At 44.1% G+C, this 24,652-nt stretch overlaps 1 protein-coding gene and 1 long non-coding RNA gene across 2 annotated transcripts; one reads left to right on the forward strand and one right to left on the reverse strand.

Moving 5' to 3' along the window:
- The first annotated feature begins 225 nt into the window (after window positions 1-225).
- On the forward strand, window positions 226-2,684 carry LOC138732727 (uncharacterized). Its single transcript, XR_011339312.1, has 3 exons — window positions 226-332; window positions 1,781-1,871; window positions 2,599-2,684. It is a non-coding gene; the product is annotated as an uncharacterized lncRNA (long non-coding RNA).
- Window positions 2,685-18,178: 15,494 nt separating this feature from the next.
- On the reverse strand, window positions 18,179-24,620 carry LOC138732700 (BUD13 homolog). The gene is made up of 12 exons (XM_069879358.1): window positions 24,501-24,620; window positions 23,752-23,839; window positions 23,365-23,449; window positions 23,174-23,231; window positions 22,787-22,825; window positions 21,330-22,123; window positions 20,861-20,934; window positions 20,419-20,527; window positions 19,853-19,991; window positions 19,336-19,517; window positions 18,913-18,994; window positions 18,179-18,590 (listed from the first exon to the last, which is right to left on the reverse strand). The coding sequence occupies exons 1-12, from the start codon at window positions 24,617-24,619 to the stop codon at window positions 18,497-18,499; spliced, it is 1,863 nt and encodes a 620-aa protein (XP_069735459.1). The 5' UTR covers window position 24,620; the 3' UTR covers window positions 18,179-18,496.
- Between the last annotated feature and the right edge of the window lie 32 nt (window positions 24,621-24,652).

Here is a 24,652-nt window from a genome sequence, read left to right on the forward strand (position 1 = left end):
TGGGCAAACTAAATGGTAGACCTCTTCTTTATAGTATCAATTGTTTCTTATGAATATAGTAATGATGGAGCAGGATTAAGTACCCTTAATTTTTTGTTTGGACCTAGAAATATTGTCATTTGGTGGCATTTATGTTCATTTTTGCGGAGAGATATTTAAAGTATGTTATAATTCTTTTCTCCTTCCTCTCATTTTTTTTCCGAGCGTGGTGCAAGCGTACAGCTTCCATGTGAAGACAATTCTGTGCTGTAAGGTGGTAAAAGCATCACTTGTCAGAGATACGCTGGCGGATGTGCTGCCTGCCTGGGGTGACCACGGGCCAGTTTGCAGAGGTAGGTGTTATTCTTTGAACTTTTTCCTGAAGTTTAAACGGGTAATTTATAATTTCTGCTTCACAATACAATGAAATTCTATTCAAAACAAAGCAAAAAATGTCTATACCCTATATATGTGTGTGCATATAAGCAATTATGTATATCCAAACATCTTTCTGTAGTTTGAAGCATGCAAGTAAAGATGCAGAAACAGTATCAATTCAGGGAGCTCATTTCCTTTTAACAGCTTTTCTTCTTTTTAACCTAGTTAGCTAGGTTTCAGTTAATTTTTTCTAATTAAATTCCTAAAGAAGAGCTCCTCACTATCATATTGCATTTCTGTCAGTTCCAGATATGTCCATATTCCTCATTGTGTGGTGAATTCCCTTCTAGTTCTGTTTTGTGCAACCTTACATAGGTTATTACCTAACCTTCTGACTTCTTTTCTAATTGTTTTCTCATTATGCTCTGAACTAATTAATAAGTTCCTCCCCTTGCTTTTATGGAGTAGAGGGGAAGGTGGCTTTTTATTTGTTTGGTTGGTTTCTTTGCATTACAACCTACAGTCTAAAATAAAAGCAGAGAAAAATATGTAAATCCTGTCAAAGTAGTCCAAAACTGAAGTATATAGGAAAAATTAAAGAGTATCTATCTATGTACAGAAGTTTTTGTTTTCCTTAGTAGAAAAATTGAGCTGCAGATTTGGATTGTACATCTTAATGGCATTCTTGATTCTAGAAAAGCGCTTGCCTTAGGCCCTCCTAGAACCAGATCATCTAGCCAGAACAGGCACTAGAAAACAAGTAAACCCACCACCATTAATTACAAAAACCAACCAACCAACTAACCAACCGAAAACATAAACAATCCAAAGAAAAAAAACAACAAGAAATGCATACAATTTTTTTTATATACTTTATTTTCCATTTTGAGATAGATGAAAGGAATATTTCTTCTACTCAGAAGCTCCTATGCTGAATGGCAGTTACCGGGGCAGCAGATGATAGACTGTGGAGGGAAGGAATCGCAACACCTGAACCAAAGCTTTTGCTAGTTCAAGGATGATCTAAAGCGTAATTGCACTTATATATTGCTGACCCTGTTGTTCTATGGTGTGGGACATCCCTTCAGTGACCGGGTGTCAGCTCTCCCAGCTGTGTTCGCTCCCATCTTCTTGCCCACTCCCAGCCTCTTCAGAAAGGAGGCAGTCACAGACAAAGATGAAAAGTAAGGTTTCCCAGAGTGCCAGGTGTATGTTTGGTATTTCAATATTCCAAAACCAGAATGACCGAGTTTTTAAGGAACGTATTCATTCCTCTTGCCAGTACTGAAAATTGAGCAAGTGGAGGAGCTAGGTTATGTGGAAGTTAATGGAAGTTACGTAGATAAGTTCTGAGATTCAGGTATTTGAAGACTTACGGTATTTAAATACTTACAGATGGTATGATCTAGCCTCTCTGTTTTAGCATGGTGCCAAAGAGCTGTAGTGCCGGACACCAGAGATGGAATTCTAAAATGCTTCAAGTTTTGTAACCCTATTTGATGTGCCTGGAAATGGTATGTCTAAGTATTTTTTTTAAACACTTTCAGATATTTTGAGAAGTTTGAATATTTTAGGAAATCTAGATGTTCTTTGGAAAATAACTTTTAAAGTAATTTATTTCTGAAATTAATTATCTAGGTTTGCTAAGTGTGCCAAAGGGATTGTGATGGTTTCACGTTTAAATTTGTGCTTTACAAAAGTAAGGCTACTGCCTAGAACCACTTGATGTCTTTTTTTTTCCCTCCTGATTTTATTTCCTCAGTTTTAAGTGCTAAGGCAACGCAGAATTTAAAGTTTAGGAGGTTTAGGTTAAGTATATACTGTTACAAAGAGTCAAATGCTGTGATACGGTTTTGTTTTCCTCCAAACCATGGAGAAGTGGAAGAGAACACGCACCAAACCTTCTTGCACTCATACAAAGAAGGCTCATTCCATCCCCTTGGAGAGGATCAATCTCTTTCTAAACAGAATATTGATATGATAATCCTTAGAAATAATTTACATAAAGTAAGAATACAGTAATATAAATTTTGGGCTGATTAATTGAAAAGTCCTGGCTTCCTTTCTCTGTAGGATATTTTTCAGGATTTTTTTGACCAGCTGAAACATCTTCAAAGGCAGATTGCTATAGAATAAGAATTCCACAGCAAGTTGTTATTAATGCTACGGCAGTTTTTTTAATGTTTAATTTAAAGAGAGCAACTGATCAAAAGCCGTCTTATCTATTGTTTATCATTTTAGCTGGAACATGTGGTTCTAATTTACGTGGACCAAGTGGGATTATTACATCACCAAACTAAGCGGGTTCAATATGAAGACAACGCCCGTTGCGTGTGGGTCATTATACCAACTGACCCAGAGCAGGTTTGCTTTTTCTATGTTTCTCAGTTCAACTTGTACAATTTTGGGTCTGTCTTAAAATTATTTCATACCTATTTGTGTAAATGTATGAACACGTGCGAGTGCGTATGTTCGTTTAAATAAAAAAATTACCAGAGTAGAGATGTTAAGAACAGATATTGGGCACTAGAAAGAAGCCGTAAGTTTTTAATAGCTGTGAAAATGACCACTCAGTGTAATAGGCCTTAGAGTTTCTAAGTTATAAATAATTTTTTTAATGAAATACAGAAAATCATCTTTGGAGTCCCACACTGCTAAATGAGTTGATAGTGTATATTTCAATTTGTATCTTAATACTTACTGCATCTTAGCATAAAACCCACACATCTAAGTACTTTGTCTGATCTTGTTAGGTGTTTTCTACTTACCTATCTTCTCTTATCAATCCACTGTTTTCCCATAATGATTCTAAATACATACCTATAAATAATTATACATAAACCAGTAAGCGCGATCAAGTATTCTTATTAGAATGCAGCGTATTGAGATGCATTTTTACTTGTGTTTCTGTAAAATGAATTTACTCACTAAAGGACAGAGACAACCCCTACCTGTAGGAAAAGAAAATGAAATAAGAAAATCTTCCCCTTATTTTACTTTTCTGCAGTGAAATGCTGAATAAATTAGTTAGAGTAAGTTGAGGAACTTACAATCTATATGTACTTTCACAAGTACGTAATGTATTTCCTACGCAAGTTTTGGGAGGGCTGAATTCTTGACTTTATTAAGGTTGAGGAAAAATATCTAACTTTATCTCACCATAAATTAATACAAATGCTTAGCAGCAGCAAAGGTTGTTTTACTGCATGCGTTCATAGCTTATTGTTGTCATGTAAATATTTTCTTTGCAAAATCAAGTCCTCTTTGTTTTAAAGAGGATTTATTGCCTCAGAAAATATATGTGTTCAAGAAAAAAAGCAACCGCAAAAGCACAAAGGTTACTGCATTGTGAAAGATTTCACTGAACAGAAAGGTCTTTATTTAATTCCAAACTCAACTGTTATAATTTATTTAGTATTCAAATTAGAAGTGGCCATTTGTCAGTGAATGATCTTTGACTTTGGAGACATTACATTTTATAGGAAGTATTAAATCACTTTCAATTTTTAAATAGAGATTAGCATTTAAAATATGAAAGATGTTTGACAAATGCATCAGCTCAGATTTATGTTCAGTAATATGTAGTCTCTTTGGTTCTGCAAAATGCAGCGTAGTTTTATACGAAAAAACTTAATTGTGCATACAAAAGAAAATATGTGAAATGACTGCTAATGTAAGAGAGTTGACATTTTAATGATTTCTTTTTTCAGAACCATTCCATTAATCTTTCTTTTTTAATTTTTCTTCCTTTTTCAAGAATTTCAGTTAAGCACTGATTTTCGTATTTATAATAAAATGAGGATGATAATCTCCTGGCTGATTGCAAGAAAGTTTAACCCTAATAATATGCAAAGTGCTGCTGATGGAGCAGTGCTGTTTATTAAACTGCACCGTCTGTTTTTGCTATGGAGATTCAGACTTTGTTCATTTCTGAAAATCACTGAACCTTAATCTACTGCAACAACCGCAAGTTCTGTTCATTCTCCACAATGTCTCTTCCACAATGGGTTTAGGATGTTAGTAGGGTAGGTCTCAAGGAGGTTGGTGTGGATTAGCTTACTGCTTTGTTCGCTGAACGGAAAAGGCGCTCGTAAGCAGCAGTCTGTGGCAGCTCGACAGCTTATCAGTCACGAGAATGCACTGAGGGAGTTGTACGCCCAGACAGAAACTCTTGTGTTGTGTTCCAAACGGAGAGGTGTGAGTACGTGTCCTGGAGCTTTCATCCAGAAAAAAATAGACACTGTTACATCCAGCTGGGCGGAAGGTAAAGAGATTTGCTGACAAACATGTTGATAATTACATGTAAGAACAACACTGGGACCTTTGAAGTCTTTCAGTTCCGGGCAGAGCAGGCGATAGGGAATGATTTGTCTTGTTATTAAACGTGGGTTTGTCTAGCAGTGCAACAAAGGAAGATTCTTTTCTAAACGTCATGTATCTAGGAAGGATGGGGGTTGAGTTTAGGCCCATGACAACTGTGAGTGTGAAGTCTTAAAATTGGCTTTGTTCAAGGCCTACGGTATCCTCAAGTTGCTTTCACGTAAGCGTCACATTATCTGCATCGGTGGGTATCGATACAGATTTGATACTGGGACTTCTATCCCCAAACAGCTGGAACTATATTTAACACATCCTTTTGGACACTAAAAGACATGTTGGGAAATACTTTTACTTTGGAGGCAGCCTGACTGAAATAGAACATTTTTCTTACTTCTTTATAAAGAAAACTATCTTTCTACCTAGTTCACAAACCTGTGAACTTTAAGAAAATCCATTGCAAAAATAATTTCCAGGTTTCCAAAGTAAGGATTTGATGTTAAGATTTGCTGAATGTTGTGCAGATTTTCACCTGTGACTTTTGTTGGAGTTACGAGTGACAGAACTCTTGAAAACAGATCTGTGTGTTGAGTGTCTGATTTTAAGATTAGATTGAGGAGCCTACCTTTTTGCCCCTCAGATTTGAAAAAAAAAAAATCGGAATGCTGAAATGGGTCTGTGTGATTTTCTTTTCTGAGAAGGTAGACAGTTCATGAACTGTCGTTACTGTGTATTTTAAATATTTTTGATTTTAGTAGTGACCTTGTGTCCTTCTTCAGATTAGTTTATGCAGAGTATTGTGCAAGATAAGACAGTGTTCCCTGTTCCCTCTTAATGTAACGTTCAGTGAGGTTTAGATAACATAGTGTAGTAAAAAGGTGCCCTTGCGTGAAATGTGGAACGTGACGTGCTGGAATACTTTAAAGAATATTTTTTTAAAGTGTTTTTTTAAAAAGGTCCATAACATTTTCCAGATTTGCATTCTGGTGCTGACGGGGCGAGATTTTTAGTGTGAATTCAAACTGAAAACACATTTCAGCCTCCTGCGGGGCAGGACCGTAGTTCCAGGTTTGAATCAAGCATATGAAGATTGTTGTTAGTTAAATGTTTTTCTAACATTCATTTGACTTTTTCTAAGCAGCACAAAAGTCTAAGTTAAGCTTGCTTCTGCAACTGTTGGAAGGTTAATGCTCTGCTTGTTTGGAAGAGTTGATTTTCTTCTAACATTTGTTTCCTCTGGGTCCCGCTACGGCAGCTTCTGATCAGCGTCCTACTGAGTCATTTATTAGACTTTTAGCATTTGCAAATACAACGTTACGGTGCTCTTCTGCCTCTCTGACAGGTACATGCTGTAATTCTTGGTAACCTTACATTGGCTCAGTTGCTCGGCTGTGCACTTTCTCAGCTTTTTAGGATCAGTCGCTTTGGGCTGCTCTGCCGAGGTCTCACTGGTCTGTTGTCTTTACCTCCTTCTTGCTGTTACAATCTCTTCAGCATGTTCTAAACGTGCCTCTATCCCTTGCTGGTTTGCTTCGTTCTCTAGGCTGTGGGGTTTTCATACGACTCACTGCCCTGGAGTTCCTGCTGCTTTCACTGTTTTAGGGCAATATTGCTAGGTGCAAGGGCTCCGGTTTCCAACTCCCGTGTCTGTAGGAGGGCAAGGGTTGCTGTCGTTTCAGCAACGGTACTTAGTTTGCACAGTGTTTGCTTGAGTGATTTTGAGATAATTTCTTCTAAGATTTCTTCTAAGAATTTCTAAGATTTCTTCTTCTTTGTTTTTTAATGAGGTTATCTTGCTGATTCTTGGACTGGGTCAAAGTTTGTGGTGGCTCAGATCTTATCCTTTCTTGACATCCATGTCTTCCTCAGATTCTTACTTCCGCGTAAGTAGTTTATGCGTTTATGGTGCTCCACAACAAATTCAAACCCTTTGTTTCCATAGGCAGATTTCCCCCTGTTGGATGGCGTTGTTGTGTTACACTTCAATACTACAGTGGTTTTGAGAAAGTATGTCCACAAAAAGGCTGTTGCTTCAAGGCTTCGTTACAAACAGAGCCCCTCTCCCTCTGAGGGGTTGCTCAGAGCTCCCTGCCACGAGTACAAGGGTGTTTGTCAGCACGTCTCACCCTACAGCGCCTGCAGCCCGTGCTGTGACAGGGCAGGGGGCTCTTGCTCAGCACGGTGTGTCTCACCCTGCAGCGCCTGCAGCCCGTGCTGTGACAGGGCATTGATTTTTTTTTTTTAATCTGTAGAATTTATCCTCACTTCTGTACCACAGAGTTTTGTGCTGCAGGGATCTTGTTTACCAAAAAAAACGTAGATCTAAGGACTCCTTTCACTGCGCGTTTTTATGTTCTTGGCACTACAGAGGCTCATGCTAATGATTTGTTGAATTCTGTCTATTCCATAAGCCCATGAGGATGGGTTTAATGGAGGGGAGGAAAAGGCTATTGTGAATTTAGTGTTGGCTCACTAGTACATCATTCTAGATCACACCAATATACTAAGGACTCCTTGAAAAGAGTATTTTGCGTGATATCTTGCAAGCACAGTTTGGGATGCTCTTTCATTCTCCACACAGTGGAAAAATGAAAATTGTGCCCTAGGTAAATGTGCGTATTTAAATGTAAATTTAAAGACCTTTATTTTTCATTTGCTGCACCAATGTCTTTCATCTTAGGGGGTTAAGGTATCATTGGTGAAGTTCAGAATTAAAGTTATTAAGGTCTCTAGCTTGGTTTTGATGAGTTTGAACTGGAGAGATAACTTGTGCATTATTTAATGTTTATCTACATCAACTTTCATCTGCCAGCCACTCCATGTTATAAGACTCTTCTGTTTTTTTCACAGTAGAACCTTGTTGCTCCCATGTTGAAAAAGGTATTTGTCATTAATAAACTTTCTCACTCTACTTCTATTTCAGTTTTCCAGATTGTCTGTGAATGTCTTCAAGGGCGCAGCTTGTTCCAGAACTCTCCTGGTGACTCTGTCAGTGCTGGAACAAACAGTTTACTCATATTTCTAGTTTCTGCGGTTTTCATTTTTTTTTTTTTTCCTCAGAAAGACCTTTTGTGCCATGGCTACCTAATTTCTGCATGAAGCTGCTGACAGGCAAACCAAACAAGAAAACCTCTGAATTTCTTTGTGGACATTTACTTTCTTTTAATGTGAGTAGAAATGGAAAGGCCTATACGGGGAGTTACAGGCAATGGGAAACACACGGTGCAAGAACAAGCTTGGCACTGTACGAGGCAGCGTTGTGGGTTAGACGTGGCAGTCAGCTCAGCTCCACACATTCGCTTGCTTGCTTCCCTCCAGCGGGCGAGGAGAAAGACTTGGAAGGGTAAAAGCAAGAAACCTCGTGGGTTGAGATGAAGACAGTTTGATAACTAAAGCAGAAGCTGCATGTGTAAGCAAAGCAAATTGAGGAATTCATTCACTGCTTTCTATCTGCAGGCAAGTGGTCAGCCATCTCCAGGAATGCAAGGCTCCATCACACATAGTGCTTACTGGGAAAAACAAACACCGTAAGTATGAATGTCTCCCCTTTCCTCTTTGTTCTCTCAACTTCTATAGATCAGAACAACATCACATGGTATGGGATATCTTTTTGATAATTTGCAATCAGCTGTCCCAGCTGTGTCCTCTCCCTGTTTAAGAATTTCTTCACATCCAAATAGCGTATTCCCGTAAGTCTTGAGAATATAGATTGTGCTGAAGAGATTTGTCAGTGCTGGTGTGCAATTAATCCGTGCCTGTCTATAAGGAAATCTGCACCAGCTCGTGTGTTTGTGCTGGTGTAGCTTCTGTTCAGCTCTTAGAATGGAACGAGCTGGCTCTGGGAGGAAAGGGAAAGAAAGAGGGGGACAGCACCACCCCAACAGTCGCCGCTGGCTAAAATGCCTTTGGAAGCATTTTGGTGTACTGAAAAACTGTTTAACATGGCCCTCAAGACACATTATTGTGCCAGTGAATTTTGTGGCTGCAGATGTGACGTTATTTTATCTACAGCATATTGCCTGCGATTCTTGTCGTTATTGAAACATAATGTAGATAATGCAGGAGACTTTACCTCAAAACCTGGCAGGTCTGCAGAGGACCTGTGTTAGATCACTAAACAAAATCTCTGACCCACTGCCAAAATCATATACAGATCTTTGTGATAAATATGTTGGTTTATAGCTATGAATATCCTGGGATCATTCAGCTTTTCTTGAAACCTCCTACTCTTTTCCCTTCTAATGACCCTCATGTCAGTATTAACTCCACTTTAAAACATAGAGAATCGCAGAATGGCAGGTGTTTCAAGGGACCTCTGGAGATCATCTAAACCTGCTCAAGCAGGTTAACCTAGAGCAGGCGGGTTTTGAATATCTCCAGAGAAGGAGTCTTCACAGCCTCTCTGGGCAGCTTGCTCCAGGGCTCCATCAACCTCGCAGTGAAGATGTTTTTTCTCATGTTGAGGTGGAACTTCCTGTGCTCCAGCCTGTACCTCCTGCCCCTTGTCCTGTTACTGGGCACTGCGGAGAAGAATCTGACCCCATCCTCCTGGCACCTGCCCTTTAAATATTTATAAACAGAAACCTCAGTGTCAAAATAAAACCAAGATACGGTGTACGTGAGTACACACACGTGCCACCTGCAACTACTTCTCACCCGAACAGACCTCTGAAAAGTGCTTGTCTTAGAAGTGCTGTTGGATGACATGGATGAAAAATCCATTTTCACACTTTTCTCTTATAAAATTACACTTTTCAGTTAATTATAAATACTTCTACAAACAATAATTTATTTTTTTTTTCATTTTTCTGGCCAATTAATGATTAAACATTGAGCGAAATGAGAGTTTAAGGTTAGTAATTTCTGTAAGGAAATTTCTACATCTGTATTTCCGTGCATGACACTTCTCCACCTTCTTATGAATTGATTGTTCATACTTGCCATCTTGTTATTCTATAATTCAAGAGACAAGCTTTTAACTTCCTGTACTTCCGATATTGTGCTGCCCGATTTTTATATAGTTACTCTAGTAAAAAAGGAAAAAAAGTTTTACTGATGTCTATAATAACTTTTCAATAATAAGAACAATTATCACCAGTTGCAGGTGTCTTTAGTAAATGATACTTCAAACACACTATAGAAAGTTTCCCCACTTCTGCTTTTTTCTATGTCTCTTTCTCAAACCAAATAAGACAATTGAAATGATGAGTGCTCTGTGACTTGATTTATGGTCCCCAAGTAATTTCTTTTAAGATTGGGTCAGATCAGGTAAGCTGTGGGTATATTAGGAAATAACTGACGTTTCATTTGAATAGGTCATAAAGCTGCTTTTGACGAGTTTGAACTGGAAAGAGGCTGTGATGCTCTTACTGTTGGAGGTGCTGGCTGAGTTGATGATTCCAGAACAGCGTTGTATGTGTAAGTACAGAACTTCAAATGCTTTCCGTGGAAGTTTATTGTCATGAGATATCTATGTAATTTTGTAGTTTTGATATGTGCTATTTATTTACATACTTGAGGCTTCAAATTCCTGTACTGTCAAAGAAAACTGTCCATTTCAAAATTTCACTTCAGATATTTAACATCTTTATAGGCTTTAATAGCAGACTAAAATCTGAAGAGACCTGAGCTTAGATCTCTTTAAAGCAAAAAACCTGCTTCTAAGAAACAAGTGCTCCGTGTACCACTCTAACTGTAGTCAGAAACAATTAAAAGAACAAAAAAGGCCTAGATTTCAGCAAACAGAAAATACAGCTTGTGTAAAACCAAAAGAAATAGATTAATTTCAAATTTTTTTCGCATACAATTTGATTTATGAACAAAGTGCTCATAAAATCTCCTAGGCTACTTTACAGTAAAGTTAAACATAGAATGGAGTCATAGGATCATAAATCACCAGCTTGGAAAAGACCTACTGGATCCCGCATTGCTGTGACTCATCTTCCTTAGGACAAAAATGTTTAATTTAAATAAAAACACATGAAAATTAGTATCAAAATGACAAAATTTGGGGTTTTTTGCAGCTGCCACATGGTCACCGGATTCAAGCGTGGTTTTTTTCACAAAATAGCGTGCAAAATCTTGAAAGAATTAATATGCTAGTAAGCCTTTTATTGAAATAATAAATCCAACTCTCTAAACTTAGCTATAACCTTTTTATGGAAGCTCAGTATATCCATAGGAGTAATTCAAGCGTATTTTTATTTACCTAATAAAAATGTCTACCAAATAGGCACTGATGGGGATAAAGAGAGGAAAGAATAGTTTGGAAATTCCATTAGAGATCCCCATTTAGAATGAATAACATTAGACTAGTCTAAAATGCATTTTAGGTTTTTTTAGTATCGTTCTCGAGATCTGTAATTCATGAAGAAATGTGTGTTTTTCTTTTGAAACATGATTAGTGGACTGGAATATAAGCAGAATAAATCTTGTTTATTCTGTCACATCTGCATTCTGAAACATTTCTTGAAAAAAGTATTACATGAAAGAATGCCGTTTCCTTTGATACTAAAGCAAATGTTGAACTTTGAGTTGGCATCAAGCATATTGTTTTTCATTTCACTGAATTTTACTGACAGCTTGTGTTTCACAACAACAGACGAGAGAGCTTCGATATAAGGTGATGTTGGGCAGGTTATTGGTAGGAATGGTTGGACTCGATGATCCCGTGGGTCTCTTCCAACCTGGTTATTCTATGATTCTATCAAGTCCTTCCTTTAGACAGAAGCTGCTCTCAGTTAAAGTGAACAGTAGTGGGAACCCAACAGAAATATTAGCAGAAGTGGAACCAAACCAAAATTAACTTAATATTAACAGTCTCCTCTATTTCTGGTTTTTATTTTTGTGCTAGTGTCTTTTCAGTCAGGATCTGTGAATAAACAGTTATTTACTCTTACCAGTGAGATTTCCTTATTTATAGTTTCTTTAATCTTTCTTCAGATTTTAAAAAAAAATACAAGGGCTGTGCATTTACCAAGACCCATAGATGCATCATTTTATGTGTGGAGTTATAATTATTTTTGCCTTGTGCATTATTTAATATTTATCTACATCACTTTTCATCTGCCAGCCACTCCCTGTTATAAGACTCTTCTGGTTTTTTCACAGTAGAACCTTGTTGCTCCCATGTTGAAAAAGGTATTTGTCATTAATAAACTTTTGCATTCTACTTCTATTTCAGTTTTCCAGATTGTCTGTGAATGTCTTCAAGGGCGCAGCTTGTTCCAGAACTCTCCTGGTGACTCTGTCAGTGCCGGAACACACAGTTTACTCACATTTCTAGTTTCTGGGGTTTTAAATTATTTATTATTTTCAGACTAAAATCTGAGGAGACCAAAATTTGGAGACAATTACCCATAATTTGACAGCAATTACCCAAAATTTGGGGCATTTACACCAAATCTGCAGAAAATTACAAGAAATTTGGGGACAATTACTCAAACTTCTGAGAAAATTACCCAAAATTTGGGGACAATTTCTCAAAATCTGGGGACAATTACTCCACATTCGAAAAAGTTACAAAAAATCGGAGGAAAATTACACAAAATTTTGGACATTTACACCAAATTTGCGAAAAATACTCATGATTTGGGGTGAATTACTCAAAATTTGGAGACAATTAACAAAAATTAGAAGACAATTACACCAGATTTTGAGACAATTACCCAAAATTTGCCAGCAATTAATCTAGATTTCAGGAAAATGACACAAAATTTGAGGAAAATTGTAAGAAATTTTGTGACAATTGCTTAAAATTTGAGGACAATTACTCAAAATCTGGGGACAATTAACCACAATTAGGGACAGTTTAAAAAAATCTGAGGAAAATTACACAAAATTTGCGACATTTATACCAAATTTGGGGAAAATTTCAAGAAATTTGGGGACAATTACTCAAAATTCTGAGAAAATTCCCCACAATTCGGGTACAATTACCCTAAATTTGTTGACTGTTACCGAGGATTTGGGAACATTACTTACTATTTGGAGACAATTACCCAAGTTTTTGAGACAATTACCAAACATTTGCGGGCAATTACCCAATATATGCGGGCAATTACTCTAAATTTCAGGAAAATGACCCAAAATTTGGGACAATTGCACAAAATTTGAGGAAAATTATAAGAAATTTTGTGACAATTACTCAAAATTTGAGGACAATTACTCAAAATCTAGGGACAATTACCCCAAATTTGGGACAGTTACACAAAATCTGAGGAAAATTACACAAAATTTGGGACATTTACACCAAATTTGGGGAAAATTACAAGAACTTTGGGGACAATTACTCAAAATTCTAAGAAAATTGCCCAGAATTTGTGGACAATTTCCCAAAATTTGGGGACATTTACCAAAAATCTGGGGACAATTACTCAAAATTCTGAGAAAATTACCCAGAATTTGGGGGCAATAACCCAAAAATTGACAAACATGACTGAGAATTTTGGACAATTAATCCAAATTTTGGGTAATTACTCAAAATCTGGGGACAATTACTCAAAATTTGGGGACAGTTTACCAAAATTTTGAGACAATTACCCCAAATTTGAGGGCAATTACCCAAAATTTGCGGACAATTACTCTAAATTTCAGGAAAATGACCCAAAATTTGAGGAAAATTATATGAAATTTTGTGACAATTACTTAAAATTTGAGGACAATTACTCAAAATCTGGGGACAATTACCCCAGATTTCGGACAGTTACACAAAATTTGAGGAAAATTACACAAAATTTGGGACATTTACACCAAATTTGGGGAAAATTACAAGGAATTTGGGGACAATTACTCAAAATTCTGAGTAAATGATGCAGAATTTGGGGACAATTTCCCAAAAATTGGCGAATATTACCGAGAATTTTGGACAGTTACTAAAAATTTTGGGTAATTACTCAAAATTCTGAGTAAATGATGCAGAATTTGGGGACAATTTCCCTAAATTTGGTGAATATTACGGAGAATTTTGGACAATTACTCAAAATTAAGAGACAATTACCCACGATTTTTGGACAATTACTCAAAATTTGGGGACAAGTACCAAAAATTTGGAGACAATTGCTCAAAATTTGGAGACAATATCTCAAAATTTCTGGCAACTGACCCAAAATTTGGAACAATTGCACAAATTCTGAAGAAAATTACATAAAATTTTGGAACAATTACTCAAAATTTAGAGGCAGTTACCCAAGATTTTGAGACAATCAGACAAAATTTTGCGAATATTACTGAGAATTTTGGACAATTACTCAAAATTTGGGGTAAATACTCAAAATTTGGTGATAATTAGTCAAACATCTGAGAAAATTACCCAGAATTTGGTCCAAAATTCTCCGTAATATTCACCAAATTTAGGGAAATTGTCCCCAAATTCTGCATCATTTACTCAGAATTTTGAGTAATTGTCCCCAAATTTTGAGTAATTGTCCCCAAATTCTGGGTGATTGTTCCCAAATTTTGAGTAATTACCCAAAGTTTTTAGTAACTGTCCAAAATTCTCGGTAATATTCGCCAATTTTTGGGAAATTGTCCCCAAATTCTGCATCATTTACTCAGAATTTTGAGTAATTGTCCCCAAATTCCTTGTAATTTTCCCCAAATTTGGTGTAAATGTCCCAAATTGTGTGTAATTGTGAGGAGCGGAATCTGAGGAGGGACATTATCACTCTCCTAGGCTCCTGGAAAGAAGGTTGTGGTGAGGTAGATGCTGATCTCTACTCTTAAGTTACCAGTATGAGGACAAGGGAAAGGGGCCTCAAGTTACACCCGGAGTTGTCCTACCCTTGATTATTAATCTGTTTTTAATTCTATTAAGAGATGGCCAAGAGAAAAGAGTATCAATTTGAGATTAACAAGGTTATTAGCACTTAATTATGTGAGGTGTCTTCGTAATTGAAAAGGGAAAGAGGCAGCGCCATAAATATCCCCGGCGCCGCGCTCCCGGGGCTTGCGGGCGGCTCTTTACTCACCAGGCTGCGGAACCATAAATATTAAATATCTAGCGAAGAAAGAATTACAAGGCAGAGCGAGGATGCCCTCTGGATATTCCGGCGCCGAACATTCTTGCATTTACAAATATTCATTAACTGGGATCTGCAAAGTTATTTCCACCAAGACTCGGAGAATGAGCAGGAGAGAGAGAGAGAGGTTATTTAAAAAAATAGAGTCTAGAGTAAATATTATTAGTAATTTTTATCTCTGCGTGTCCCTAATTATGGAATAATTAGGGAAAGCGCACATATGCGTATACAATCACTAACCTGTCAGTCTCGGGGATTTGCCTTCCCAGCCACACTGGAAACACCGGGAGGGGAAAGGGATTTTCCCCTGGGTGGATCGGAGCTGCCAGGGGACCCCTCGATGTCCCTGGCCTCCAGCGCTCCTCACTCAAAGCCCGGAGCACCCACACCCCAGAGCCATTACTGCTTAGAAGGAAATAAAAATTGCATGTCTTGGGCTCTCTTTAATTAAAAAATAGAAGATGTCAGTAGGCAACGGTAAAGGCTCACCTGCCAGAGCCTGCTTGGTGGGAGCTACTGGGAAAACCCAACCATGAGGGAGGCGCAGGAAAAGCCACATTTACCCTTGCCAGGATAGAACTCAGAGCATAGAACTCCAAGCCCAAAGGATCCCGCTCCGAGTCCTTCACCATCCCACGCAGAGGGATCCAGCTCCATCAGCCCTTCACCATCCCACCCCGAGAGATCCCACTCCAAGGGATCCCACTCCATCAGCCCTTTGCCACCCTGCTCCAACGCTCCTGTTCCGCCAACCCTTCACCACGTCACTCCCAGGGCTGCCACTACCCCAGCCCTTCCTCATCCTGCTCCCAAGAGATCGCACTCCAGCAGCCCCCGTGCACCCCCTGGCACCAGCAACCCTCCCACCCCCTGGGCAGGGGTCACGCATGAGGAATTCACCCCTTAATCTTAACTAAAACCATTCCCGATAAGCTCATCAACAAAAATCTAATTATGATGTGTGAGGCCGAGCTTAATTGCTTGTCCTTGACATGAATAATGCACAGCGTAAGCCTATTAGCCGCTGTAAGCCTATTATTGTTATTATCGTGCTCACTGTCAAAAGTATAAAAGTAAAACAGTGGAACGGGGCTGGGGGGCGGAAATAATGTTGTGCAATTAGCAGCAAACCACCAGACAAATAAGCTCGTTAATCGTTAGAGGGAGCGAGCTCTGCTGCTCCTTAGCCATCCCCAGCTGGGGGCTGCTCCAGGGTGAAGCTCACCCATGCCTGGAGGGACAGGATCCCCACATTGACCAGAGTGTGACCATCCTGGCAGTGCAGTTATTCCAAAACAGAGACATCCACTCCGAATGTTATTCCAAAACAGAGACATCCACTTCTCCACAAAGCCACAAGCTCACAGCTGGGAGCAGGACTCAGTGTTGAAGCCAGTCCTCTCCTTCATCCATCCCTGCCTGGGTGGCATCCACCCCTCTCCCCTCATTCAAAACCAAGCACTGGCCCTCGACCTCCCCTGGCGGCTCCTTCGCATCCTTTGCTCATTAAATCCAGCTACTAATGAGGAAATCGGGATGGAGGAGGCATGCAGCTGAGCACAGCTGCCTCCTGCGCAAGCTCTCCTCCCCGACTTATCACCCCTCACAGGATGTTTACAATAATTTTTAATTTGCACAGTTATTAATCATTTTTCTATCTGCCTAATTTGCATAATAATTACTCTGCTCAGTGTTTGCCACGACTGTGAATGACAGTGTTTTAAATTAAATTAAGATTTTAATATTCATTTTTTGTGGTTCGAGCTAATCAAAGGTGCTGCTCGGTGCCAAGACCGAGGCTGCTGCCCTTCCAGGAGCACTAATAAAGAGATCCGCTTCCCGGTGTCCCTCCCTTTATCTCCATCGCCCTTCTCATCCCAGAGGATCCCCTGCAGCATTTTCCAATCGCTCTGCTGCCAGAGCCACTCAGCCGCAGGCACAGTTGGGACAGGAGAGCTGTGAGGAGGTAGGATAAAGACCAAGGGTACCAGGACAAACCCACCTCCCATGCATGGATGTGTGGGAAGAAGTGGTTTCTCCCACCTTGGACTGGAATCTGACCTTGTCCATGCTCCTCTGGGAACAGCACAGCCTTCCAACACCACCACAGCAGCTGCCAGAGCCAGACACAAGGATACAGCACCCATCCTCACCTCCCCTCTCCCTCTCCCACCGTGTCTAAGCCCTCAGGGAGCTGCAGCAGCTCCTGCTGCTGTCAGAGCAGCTCACTCGAGCAGGGTGGAATCATTAAGGTTGGAAAAGCTCATTCACGAACACAGGCGGGGTCCAAAAGTTCCCACTTGTAGCCTAGAGACTTCAGAAAAGGTATCAGGAAAAGCACAATTTGCTTGGCAGAGTCAGTGGGAGACGGCGATGGTCGCAGCGAACACAAGGACACAGTGAACCTTCTGCCAGCAATTCTTGTCCCTGCCGTGGTGGAAAAACCACCACCACGCTGAACCAAGTGAAAAAAGAAGAGTGTTATTTAAAAATGTACAGAGATTCCAGGAGCACAACGCAGGGAATAAAAAAGCAGGGAAGGAATTCCCAAAAGCGCTTCCCCTCCAGAGAAGGCTTTGTCCTTCAACTTCCCATCACAGCCCTCCCCATGCTCGAGCACAGCCAAGAGCGATTCCAACAACTGGCCCTTGACCGCTACAGAAGAGAAGGAATCTCCATGGAAACCACTGCCTGCGTTTCATACCTGCACCCTGGGATGCCCTCAGGAACGACTGTATTTGTTCCACACGTGGTTTCTCACAAGCGGGAAGCTCTGCCTGGCCTCCAGCTCAGAGCCTGACAAAGGTGACGACAAGAGAGCAGTTACTTCACGCTGACTTCCAGGCAGCGGCGCTGGGAAGTGCCAAGCTATCGGCACCACTGTCCGGAGAGAAGGCTGGGGGGGACCAATCTGCCCCCAGGAGCTCCTCCGAGATAACCAGCCACTTAAATCCCCTCTACACGTGTATTTCCACAGGAAACTGTCCCCCAAGGAGTTGCGGGGTTCCTTGAGGTGTTGCTGTCAAACACAGCGCTGCCTGCTGGGCTCCCAGCCTCCTGTAGGAGGGCACCAGGGGCAGGCAGCCAGCTGCTTCCTGCTCAGACAGGGCCAGGAGCCAAGCTTCCCAAAAGTCACTGCCAATCGGCGACTCTGGGGACCAGAGGTGACCACACAGACTCAAAGGAAGCCCTCTGGGTGCATTGGGAAGGACACGAGGTGGATCCAACACCAACCCAGAGGTGGATAACTCCCTACACTAAGTAGTTCTAGGGTATTGCTGCTCTCTGGAAGAATTCAAACACAACTGGAACAGCAGCGGAGCTCAGGAACCCACGGGATGAGGCTCACGCTCCAGTGACCGAGTGCTCAGCAGACTTCCAGAAAAACCTGACACCTGAAGACTTGTGAGCTGCCCTCAGAGGACAAATCATTTGGCATCAAACAAGCACACAACTTTTAAAGTTTGTTGAAGACAAAGTGACCAGAACCCCACAGCACCTCTCAGGGCAGCCCCTGAGAGCCAGCGTGTGCTGGCAGACATCAGCCATCATGGCTCCCCCTCCATGCTCAGCTGCTGCACTGCTCCAGGAAGCGCTGCTGCCATTCTCTGCACTTGTTCTCCCTGTGCAACAAGAAAATCCTCCTTGGGAAGCTCTCCTCCAAATTCAGCCTTGCCTCCTGTCCCCTGGGATGTTGGACACCAAGCACAGGATGGGGCTGGGCAGCCATTCCTCAAGCCGTGGCAGCAGCAGGAGGTGAAATTCTGTTTCTCCTTGATACTTTGTGTGGTTCTTCATCACATCTACATGTCTTCAACGCTCCACTTGTAGGCGAGCTCCTGAACTGCCTTCTTGTTGGCGATCCTGGCAAAGCGCTGCTGCTCAAATCCATTGGACCTATAAAGTGACAGCAAGAAGATGGTGGGCTGCTGCGCCGAAGCTTTTCTGAGGCAAGATAAATTTTCAGGGACATAACAAGCTCTCCACTGCTTTTACTCCAGCTCGGATTCCGCCACAGTCTGTGGTCAGCAGCAGTGAGCATCACTGAAACTCTTCACACCCTCACTGACAGCGCCATCCTCGCTCCCTTCTGCCCTGCATCCATCACCCAGCTATAACTTAACCTCCCTCACCTGCTATCTGCAAATCTTAAAACTGTGAACTCTCTGAAGCAAAAGCTCATTTGATTCTCCCACATCCCAGCACCAGGAACACGTACCTGTCCACACCGTCCCAGCAATGCCCAGGCCATATGTTAAACCTGTTGAGCGGAGGTGCTGGTCCCTTGTACCTGGGTTTTTCTAGGAACAGAAAGAGCAACACAGCAGTTAGTTGCTGCAGCGGAATCATGCGGTCACCCCATTGCACAGGCATAGCGCAGAGGCTGCCACTCAGCCAGCAAAGAAGAAACTCCCTCAGAAAACCAAATCTGTTGAGTTTTACCCCACCAGACCCTGCTCCTTAAGCAAACAAATAACAGGAACTGTTAATAACAGCAAATGGTACTGCTACGCTGGCTCCAGAGCAGAACTCCTTTAGGGCTGAGCCATCCCAGTAGTCTTAGGCCACTTATTTAACAGTAGTTGTATTTCTATGATGTCAGGGCCATAAACCACGACCCAGTGTAACTCAACAGCCAAACCTTTTTCTTTGTTTTCCTTGGCCTTCCTTTTCTTGATGAGGTCAGCCATGGGGTCCCCTTCTCTCTCGTGCTCCCGCAGCATCCGATCCAGATCCTCATCATCGATATAACGGGCCAACGGCTTCTGCATCTCCTTTATCGCATCTTCCACATTCTGCTGCTGTTGCCTCTCCTGCACCAGCCTGAAAACACACACGGTTTCACCCCTTAACCAAGCAAACATTTGCTCAATTTGCAGGATAGCTCACAGTCCTGAACTTCCAGCACTGGTACAGCATTCCCAATGCACATCCAGCAACAGAGAGTGGTCTCTAAGACACATGGAACCCACACTTTCAGCGTCCCAGGCTCAAACCCAGAGCGTAAGTGAGCTTCAGCACCCACCCCTGTGAAGTGACATTCCACCTACACCACCACTAGGAACAGTACTGTAACTGGGCTAAAAAGCAGGGAGCAGAGAGTCCGAAGGTGTAACACAAGGGCCCAGGACTGGGCTGGGAGCTCTGGAGAACCTTACCCTTTTCCCCACTTGGCGTACTGTGCATCTCTCTTGGACTGTGCTTCGGCTTTCTGCCTCTGCTCCAGCCACTCCCGCATCAGGTCTCTCTTACGGCCGGACTTGTCTCGATAGACGGTCTCAGCATGTTGGGATTCCTCTGGAGGGGACAGATGCCTCAAGTCAGGCATTTTGAAACATTTTTAGACACGAATCTGCTAGAGTGAGTCCAGAGGAGGCCACAGAAATGATCCGAGGGCTAGAGCACCTCCCATACGAGGACGGGCTGAAAGAGTTGGGCTCCTTCAACCTGGAGAAGAGCAGGCTCTGGGGAGACCTTAGAGCAGCTGGTGCAGACAGAGAAAAAACCTCTCCCCTTCCCTGTGATTTCAGCGCCTTTGCTCTGAAATCAAATTCTACAAATCTTTTATTTCACGAGCTCAGTGACCCTAGCCAAGGCATCCATCAGCACAGCTCGACGCTGTTCCACAAGGATGATCTCCAGGGCTCGATAAAGCATCCAGAGCCAGCTGAGAGCAGGGAAAAAGAAAGCGAACTGGCCCTGTTCAGCGGTTTTACACCCCTACCTTCCAAGTGCTTGGTATTCCTCTCATTCCTCCGGAGCTCCTGCTGCTCCCTCCGCAGCACATCAGCCGACACCAAGCCAGCTTTCACCCCGGAAAACATCACATTTGCCTGCAAATCAAACACAACTCACACTTACTGCTGGCTGAGAGCTGCGCAGCAATCCAGAGGCAGGAAGAGACAACCATGTTACAGAGACTTTCTGCTGCCATTCCCAGGAATAACTTCCCTTGATCCTCAAAATTGAGAGGACTGAGGCAGAGCTCCTCTCCTATGCCTAGCGCCTACCTCATGCTCCTTCTTATCTCAAGCAGAGGGTCTGGCACAGCAGCATGCACGAGTTAGATTAAATTCCTACTACACGCTTCGTAAATCATTGGATTTCCCTGGTTTTCTATCAAGAGGAAGTAATCCACAGCTTAAATAGGAAGACAAAACACTCACCTTCTTGGGAGACCCTCTAGCCTCACGGTTGCGGGGAGGCGAGAGGTCAGCATCGGAGGTGTTCTGGAAACCCCCTGCAGTAAAGAAATAGTTAAGTAAAAAATGCAGAATTAGACAGAATCAAGACCTTAAGAGATGACAAACCATAGGCAAAAGACAAGTATAGGGTAACAGCCCGTGAATTCTTTTCTTCCTGAACATGTGCCACCTGGAGACAGTACTTAAACTTTCCTTTCAAACGCATTTAAGACTTAGTCACCTAACTTTACACCAACGCTAATCTAATTCTAATCCATTTGAATGAAAAAAGACAATTATGAGAACTAGCTTTACCAACAGAAGCAACAACCTATCTGCTACCATACCATGACGGGAGACCACAAATTCCATGCCACTCACCTCTCCAGAGCAAACATGACCACAAGGTGGGCAAAGAACCAGACAGAAGGAACAAACTCCACACACTCACCTTTTGTTCTGCTCTGCTTTTTCAGACTCAGTGAAGCAGCTCTCTTCCTCCAAGGCGGTGATGAATCTGAGTCGGAATTGTACCTCTTCTTCCGTGGAGGAGACAGATCTGGAGTGGCCTGACGCTTCAGGCGCGACAACGACTTCGCAGAGACACCAGGCCTGAGCCGAGATTGCTCTCCCTGGGCTCCCCATAACTGCGACTTCTCTGGGGCTTTACAGCTCTTTTTCCCCAGCGCTGAACTGGCATCCGGGGAGTCACAACGCCTCCATCTTGGGGGCGAGAGATCTGGGGTGTCGTGGCGCTGGTGCCGCGGAGGTGTCGGCTCCGGGGTGTCGTGGCGCTGGCGCACCGGAGTTGACGGCTCCGGGGTGTCGTGGCGCTGGCACCGCGGAGGTGTCGGCTCCGGGGTGTCGTGGCGCTGGCGCACCGGAGTTGACGGCTCCGGGGTGTCGTGGCGCCGCGGAGGTGACGGCTCCGGGGTGTCGTGGCGCCGCGGAGGGGTCGGCTCCGGGGTGTCGTGGCGCCGCGGAGGGGTCGGCTCCGGGGTGTCGTGGCGCTGGCGCCGCGGAGGCGACGGCTCCGGGGTGTCGTGGCGCTGGCGCACCAGAGGTAATGGCTCCGGGGTGTCATGGCGCCGCGGAGGTGTCGGCTCCGGGGTGTCGTGGCGCTGGCGCACCAGAGGTGACGGCTCCGGGGTGTCGTGGCGCTGGCGCACCAGAGGCGTCGGCTCCGGGGTGTCGTGGCGCTGGCGCCGCAGAGGTGACGGCTCCGGGGTGTCGTGGCGCTGGCGCTGCGGAGGTGAAAGGTCCAGCAAGTCACGATGCTTTTGCTTAGCAGGTGACAGGTCTGGGGTGTCATGCCATTTCCGTTTTGGTGGTGATAAGTCTGGGGAATCGTGTCGCTTTCGCTTAGGAGTTGACAGGTCTGGGGTGTTCTGACGCTTCCATCTCAGCAGCGAGATATACGGAGAGTCGTAACGCTTCCGTCTTGGAGGCGAGAGCTCTGGAGTGTCATGACGCTGCCGCCTTGGAGGTAACAGGTCTGGGGTGTCATGACGCTTCCATCTCAGCAGCGAGATATACCGAGAGTCGTAACGCTTCCGTCTCAGCAGCGAGATATACGGAGAGTCGTAACGCTTCCGTCTCAGCAGCGAGATATACGGAGAGTTGTAACGCTTCCAGCTTGGAGGCGAGAGCTCTGGAGTGTCGTGACGCTGCCGCCTCGGAGGTGACAGGTCTGGGTTGTCATGACGCTTCCATCTCAGCAGCGAGATATACTGAGAGTCGTAACGCTTCCGTCTCAGCAGCGAGATATACCGAGAGTTGTAACGCTTCCAGCTTGGAGGCGAGAGCTCTGGAGTGTCGTGACGCTGCCGCCTGGGAGGTGATATGTCTGGGGAGTCGTGACGCTGTCGCTTAGGAAGCAAGGAGTAGGGAGAATAATTTCCCTCTCGCCTGGGAGGGGACGGATCCGGGGTGTCATGGCGCTGTCGCCTTGGAGTAGAATAATTCAAGGAATTGAACCACACATTTTCCGGTGGCGTGGGCTCCGGGGTGTCGTGGCGGCGCCGCCTGGGAGGGTGAAATTGAAAGTTAGATTTGTTTGTTTTACTGCCTTATGCCTGGAGACAAATCCCGAGCGAGACCTGTAAAGCGTTAGCAGTCCACAATGGAAACAACTTTCTGAACATGGATTCACACTTGATTTTGAGCCTCTGGGTAGTGACCTGCATCACTGAACCACAGATTTCCCAAAGTGTATCGCTAAAATTGCAGACCGAGATGGACGATGCCAGCAAACCAAAGTTAACCAACAGAAGAGTTTCTAGATAAGCCTCATACCTCACAGTAGAACGATAGGCTGCTAAAACATCTGAACTCTGCGAGTCTCCATTCCGGTCTAAAAAGAAACAAGCAGAAAGTTACCATCATTTGGGTTCTCAGCAGTTCAGGATATTTAGCCAGTATTAATTTTAACCTGCAAGATCATTGTTTGGAGCAGTTTAACATCAAAAACAAAGGTCTGGGCTCACCTCCTAGAAGTTTCCACTTTGTATTTGTCCGGAATGCCTCCATGAGCTTCACTACATCTGGACGCTCGTCAATAAATTCTGAGACCTGATGATAAAAAAAAAACAAACAGAGTCAACAGCAAATCTTAGGAAGAAATGTTTTTCTGTGAGAGTGGGGAGGCCCTGGCCCAGACTGCCCAGAGCAGGGGTGGCTGCCCCATCCCTTGAGGGGTTCAAGGCCAGGCTGGATGGGGCTTGGAGCCCCTGATCCAGTGGGAGGTGTCCCTGCCCACGGCAGGGGTGGAACTGGATGGGCTTTGAGATCCTTTCTAACCCAAACCATACCACAAATGTATGATTTTCCCTCTAATAAAAACAATGCACCCATCCTTGCGACCCCCTACTCACCACAGGCACGTCCCCATCGTCCTCCTCCTCCTCCTCCTGTGTAGCAGTAATGCTATACCAGCTGACATCGTCATCCACAAACCGCATCCTGGGAGAGGGGGACAGGGGTCGTGCCATCAGCCCTTCACCAAGAGAGGGAACAGCCCCAGCTGCTGCCTGCAGAGGGGATGAGGGGGCCCTGGGAAGCGTCCTGGCCCCGAGGGATGGGGAGAAGGGGGCCCCGGGAAGGGTTCAGTCCAAGTCCAATACGATGGGGATTAAGGGGCTTTTCCAAGGAGAGTCCCAGCCTTGCAACAGCGAGAGCAGCCCGGCCCCGGGGAGGGTCCCGGTCCTGACCACACGCAACGGCCGCCCGGGCGACGGGGGGGCAACCGGGGGAGCGACGGGGGGGGCGACCGGGGGGGGCGACCGGGGGGGGCGACCGGGGGGGGGCGGGCAAGCTCCCGCTCCGGGCCCCGAGCCACGGGAACGATGAGAGTGCGACGGGGGGACCGGGGGGGCGATGGGGACGCTCCCGCTCCGGGCCCCGAGCCACGGGAGCGATGTGGGTGCTCCGGGCAGGGTGAAAGTCCCGGTCCCGGTCGCACGGGAGAGCGAGAAGGGGCCTCAGGGCGGCTCCTAACACCGTGAGGGGCTCGGGGGTCCAGACAGCCCGAGCCCAGGCCCAGCGCGGGGCGGGGACCGGGCCTAACGCGAAGAAGCGGCGCCGCGCGCAGCCCGCGGCCTCCCCGCTCCCCTCTGCTGCTCACCCGCCTCTGCCGGCGGATCCTGCCGGCTTCTTCTCGCGGCGCCGGCGGGGCTGGGCGGCCTCGGGGCCGCTCAGGTAGCGCTGCAGGTACTCAGCCATCGACAGGCCCTGCGCCGCCATGGTGACGCGGGCCGCAACTGGCGTCACAAGGGG

This window comes from Phaenicophaeus curvirostris, chromosome 36, assembly GCF_032191515.1.
Source record: "Phaenicophaeus curvirostris isolate KB17595 chromosome 36, BPBGC_Pcur_1.0, whole genome shotgun sequence".
NCBI lineage: Eukaryota > Metazoa > Chordata > Aves > Cuculiformes > Cuculidae > Phaenicophaeus > Phaenicophaeus curvirostris.

Bases quoted from the DNA above. Each gene is read 5' to 3' on its own strand.
- LOC138732700 (XM_069879358.1), bottom strand. From the start codon at position 24,619: ATGGCGGCGCAGGGCCTGTCGATGGCTGAGTACCTGCAGCGCTACCTG. The intron at 23,450-23,751 runs GTGAGTAGGGGG...TTTTATCATCAG, and splicing joins ACGATGGGGACGTGCCTGTG to GTCTCAGAATTTATTGACGA. The intron at 22,826-23,173 runs GTATGAGGCTTA...TTCTACTCCAAG, and splicing joins GCCTATCGTTCTACTGTGAG to GCGACAGCGCCATGACACCC.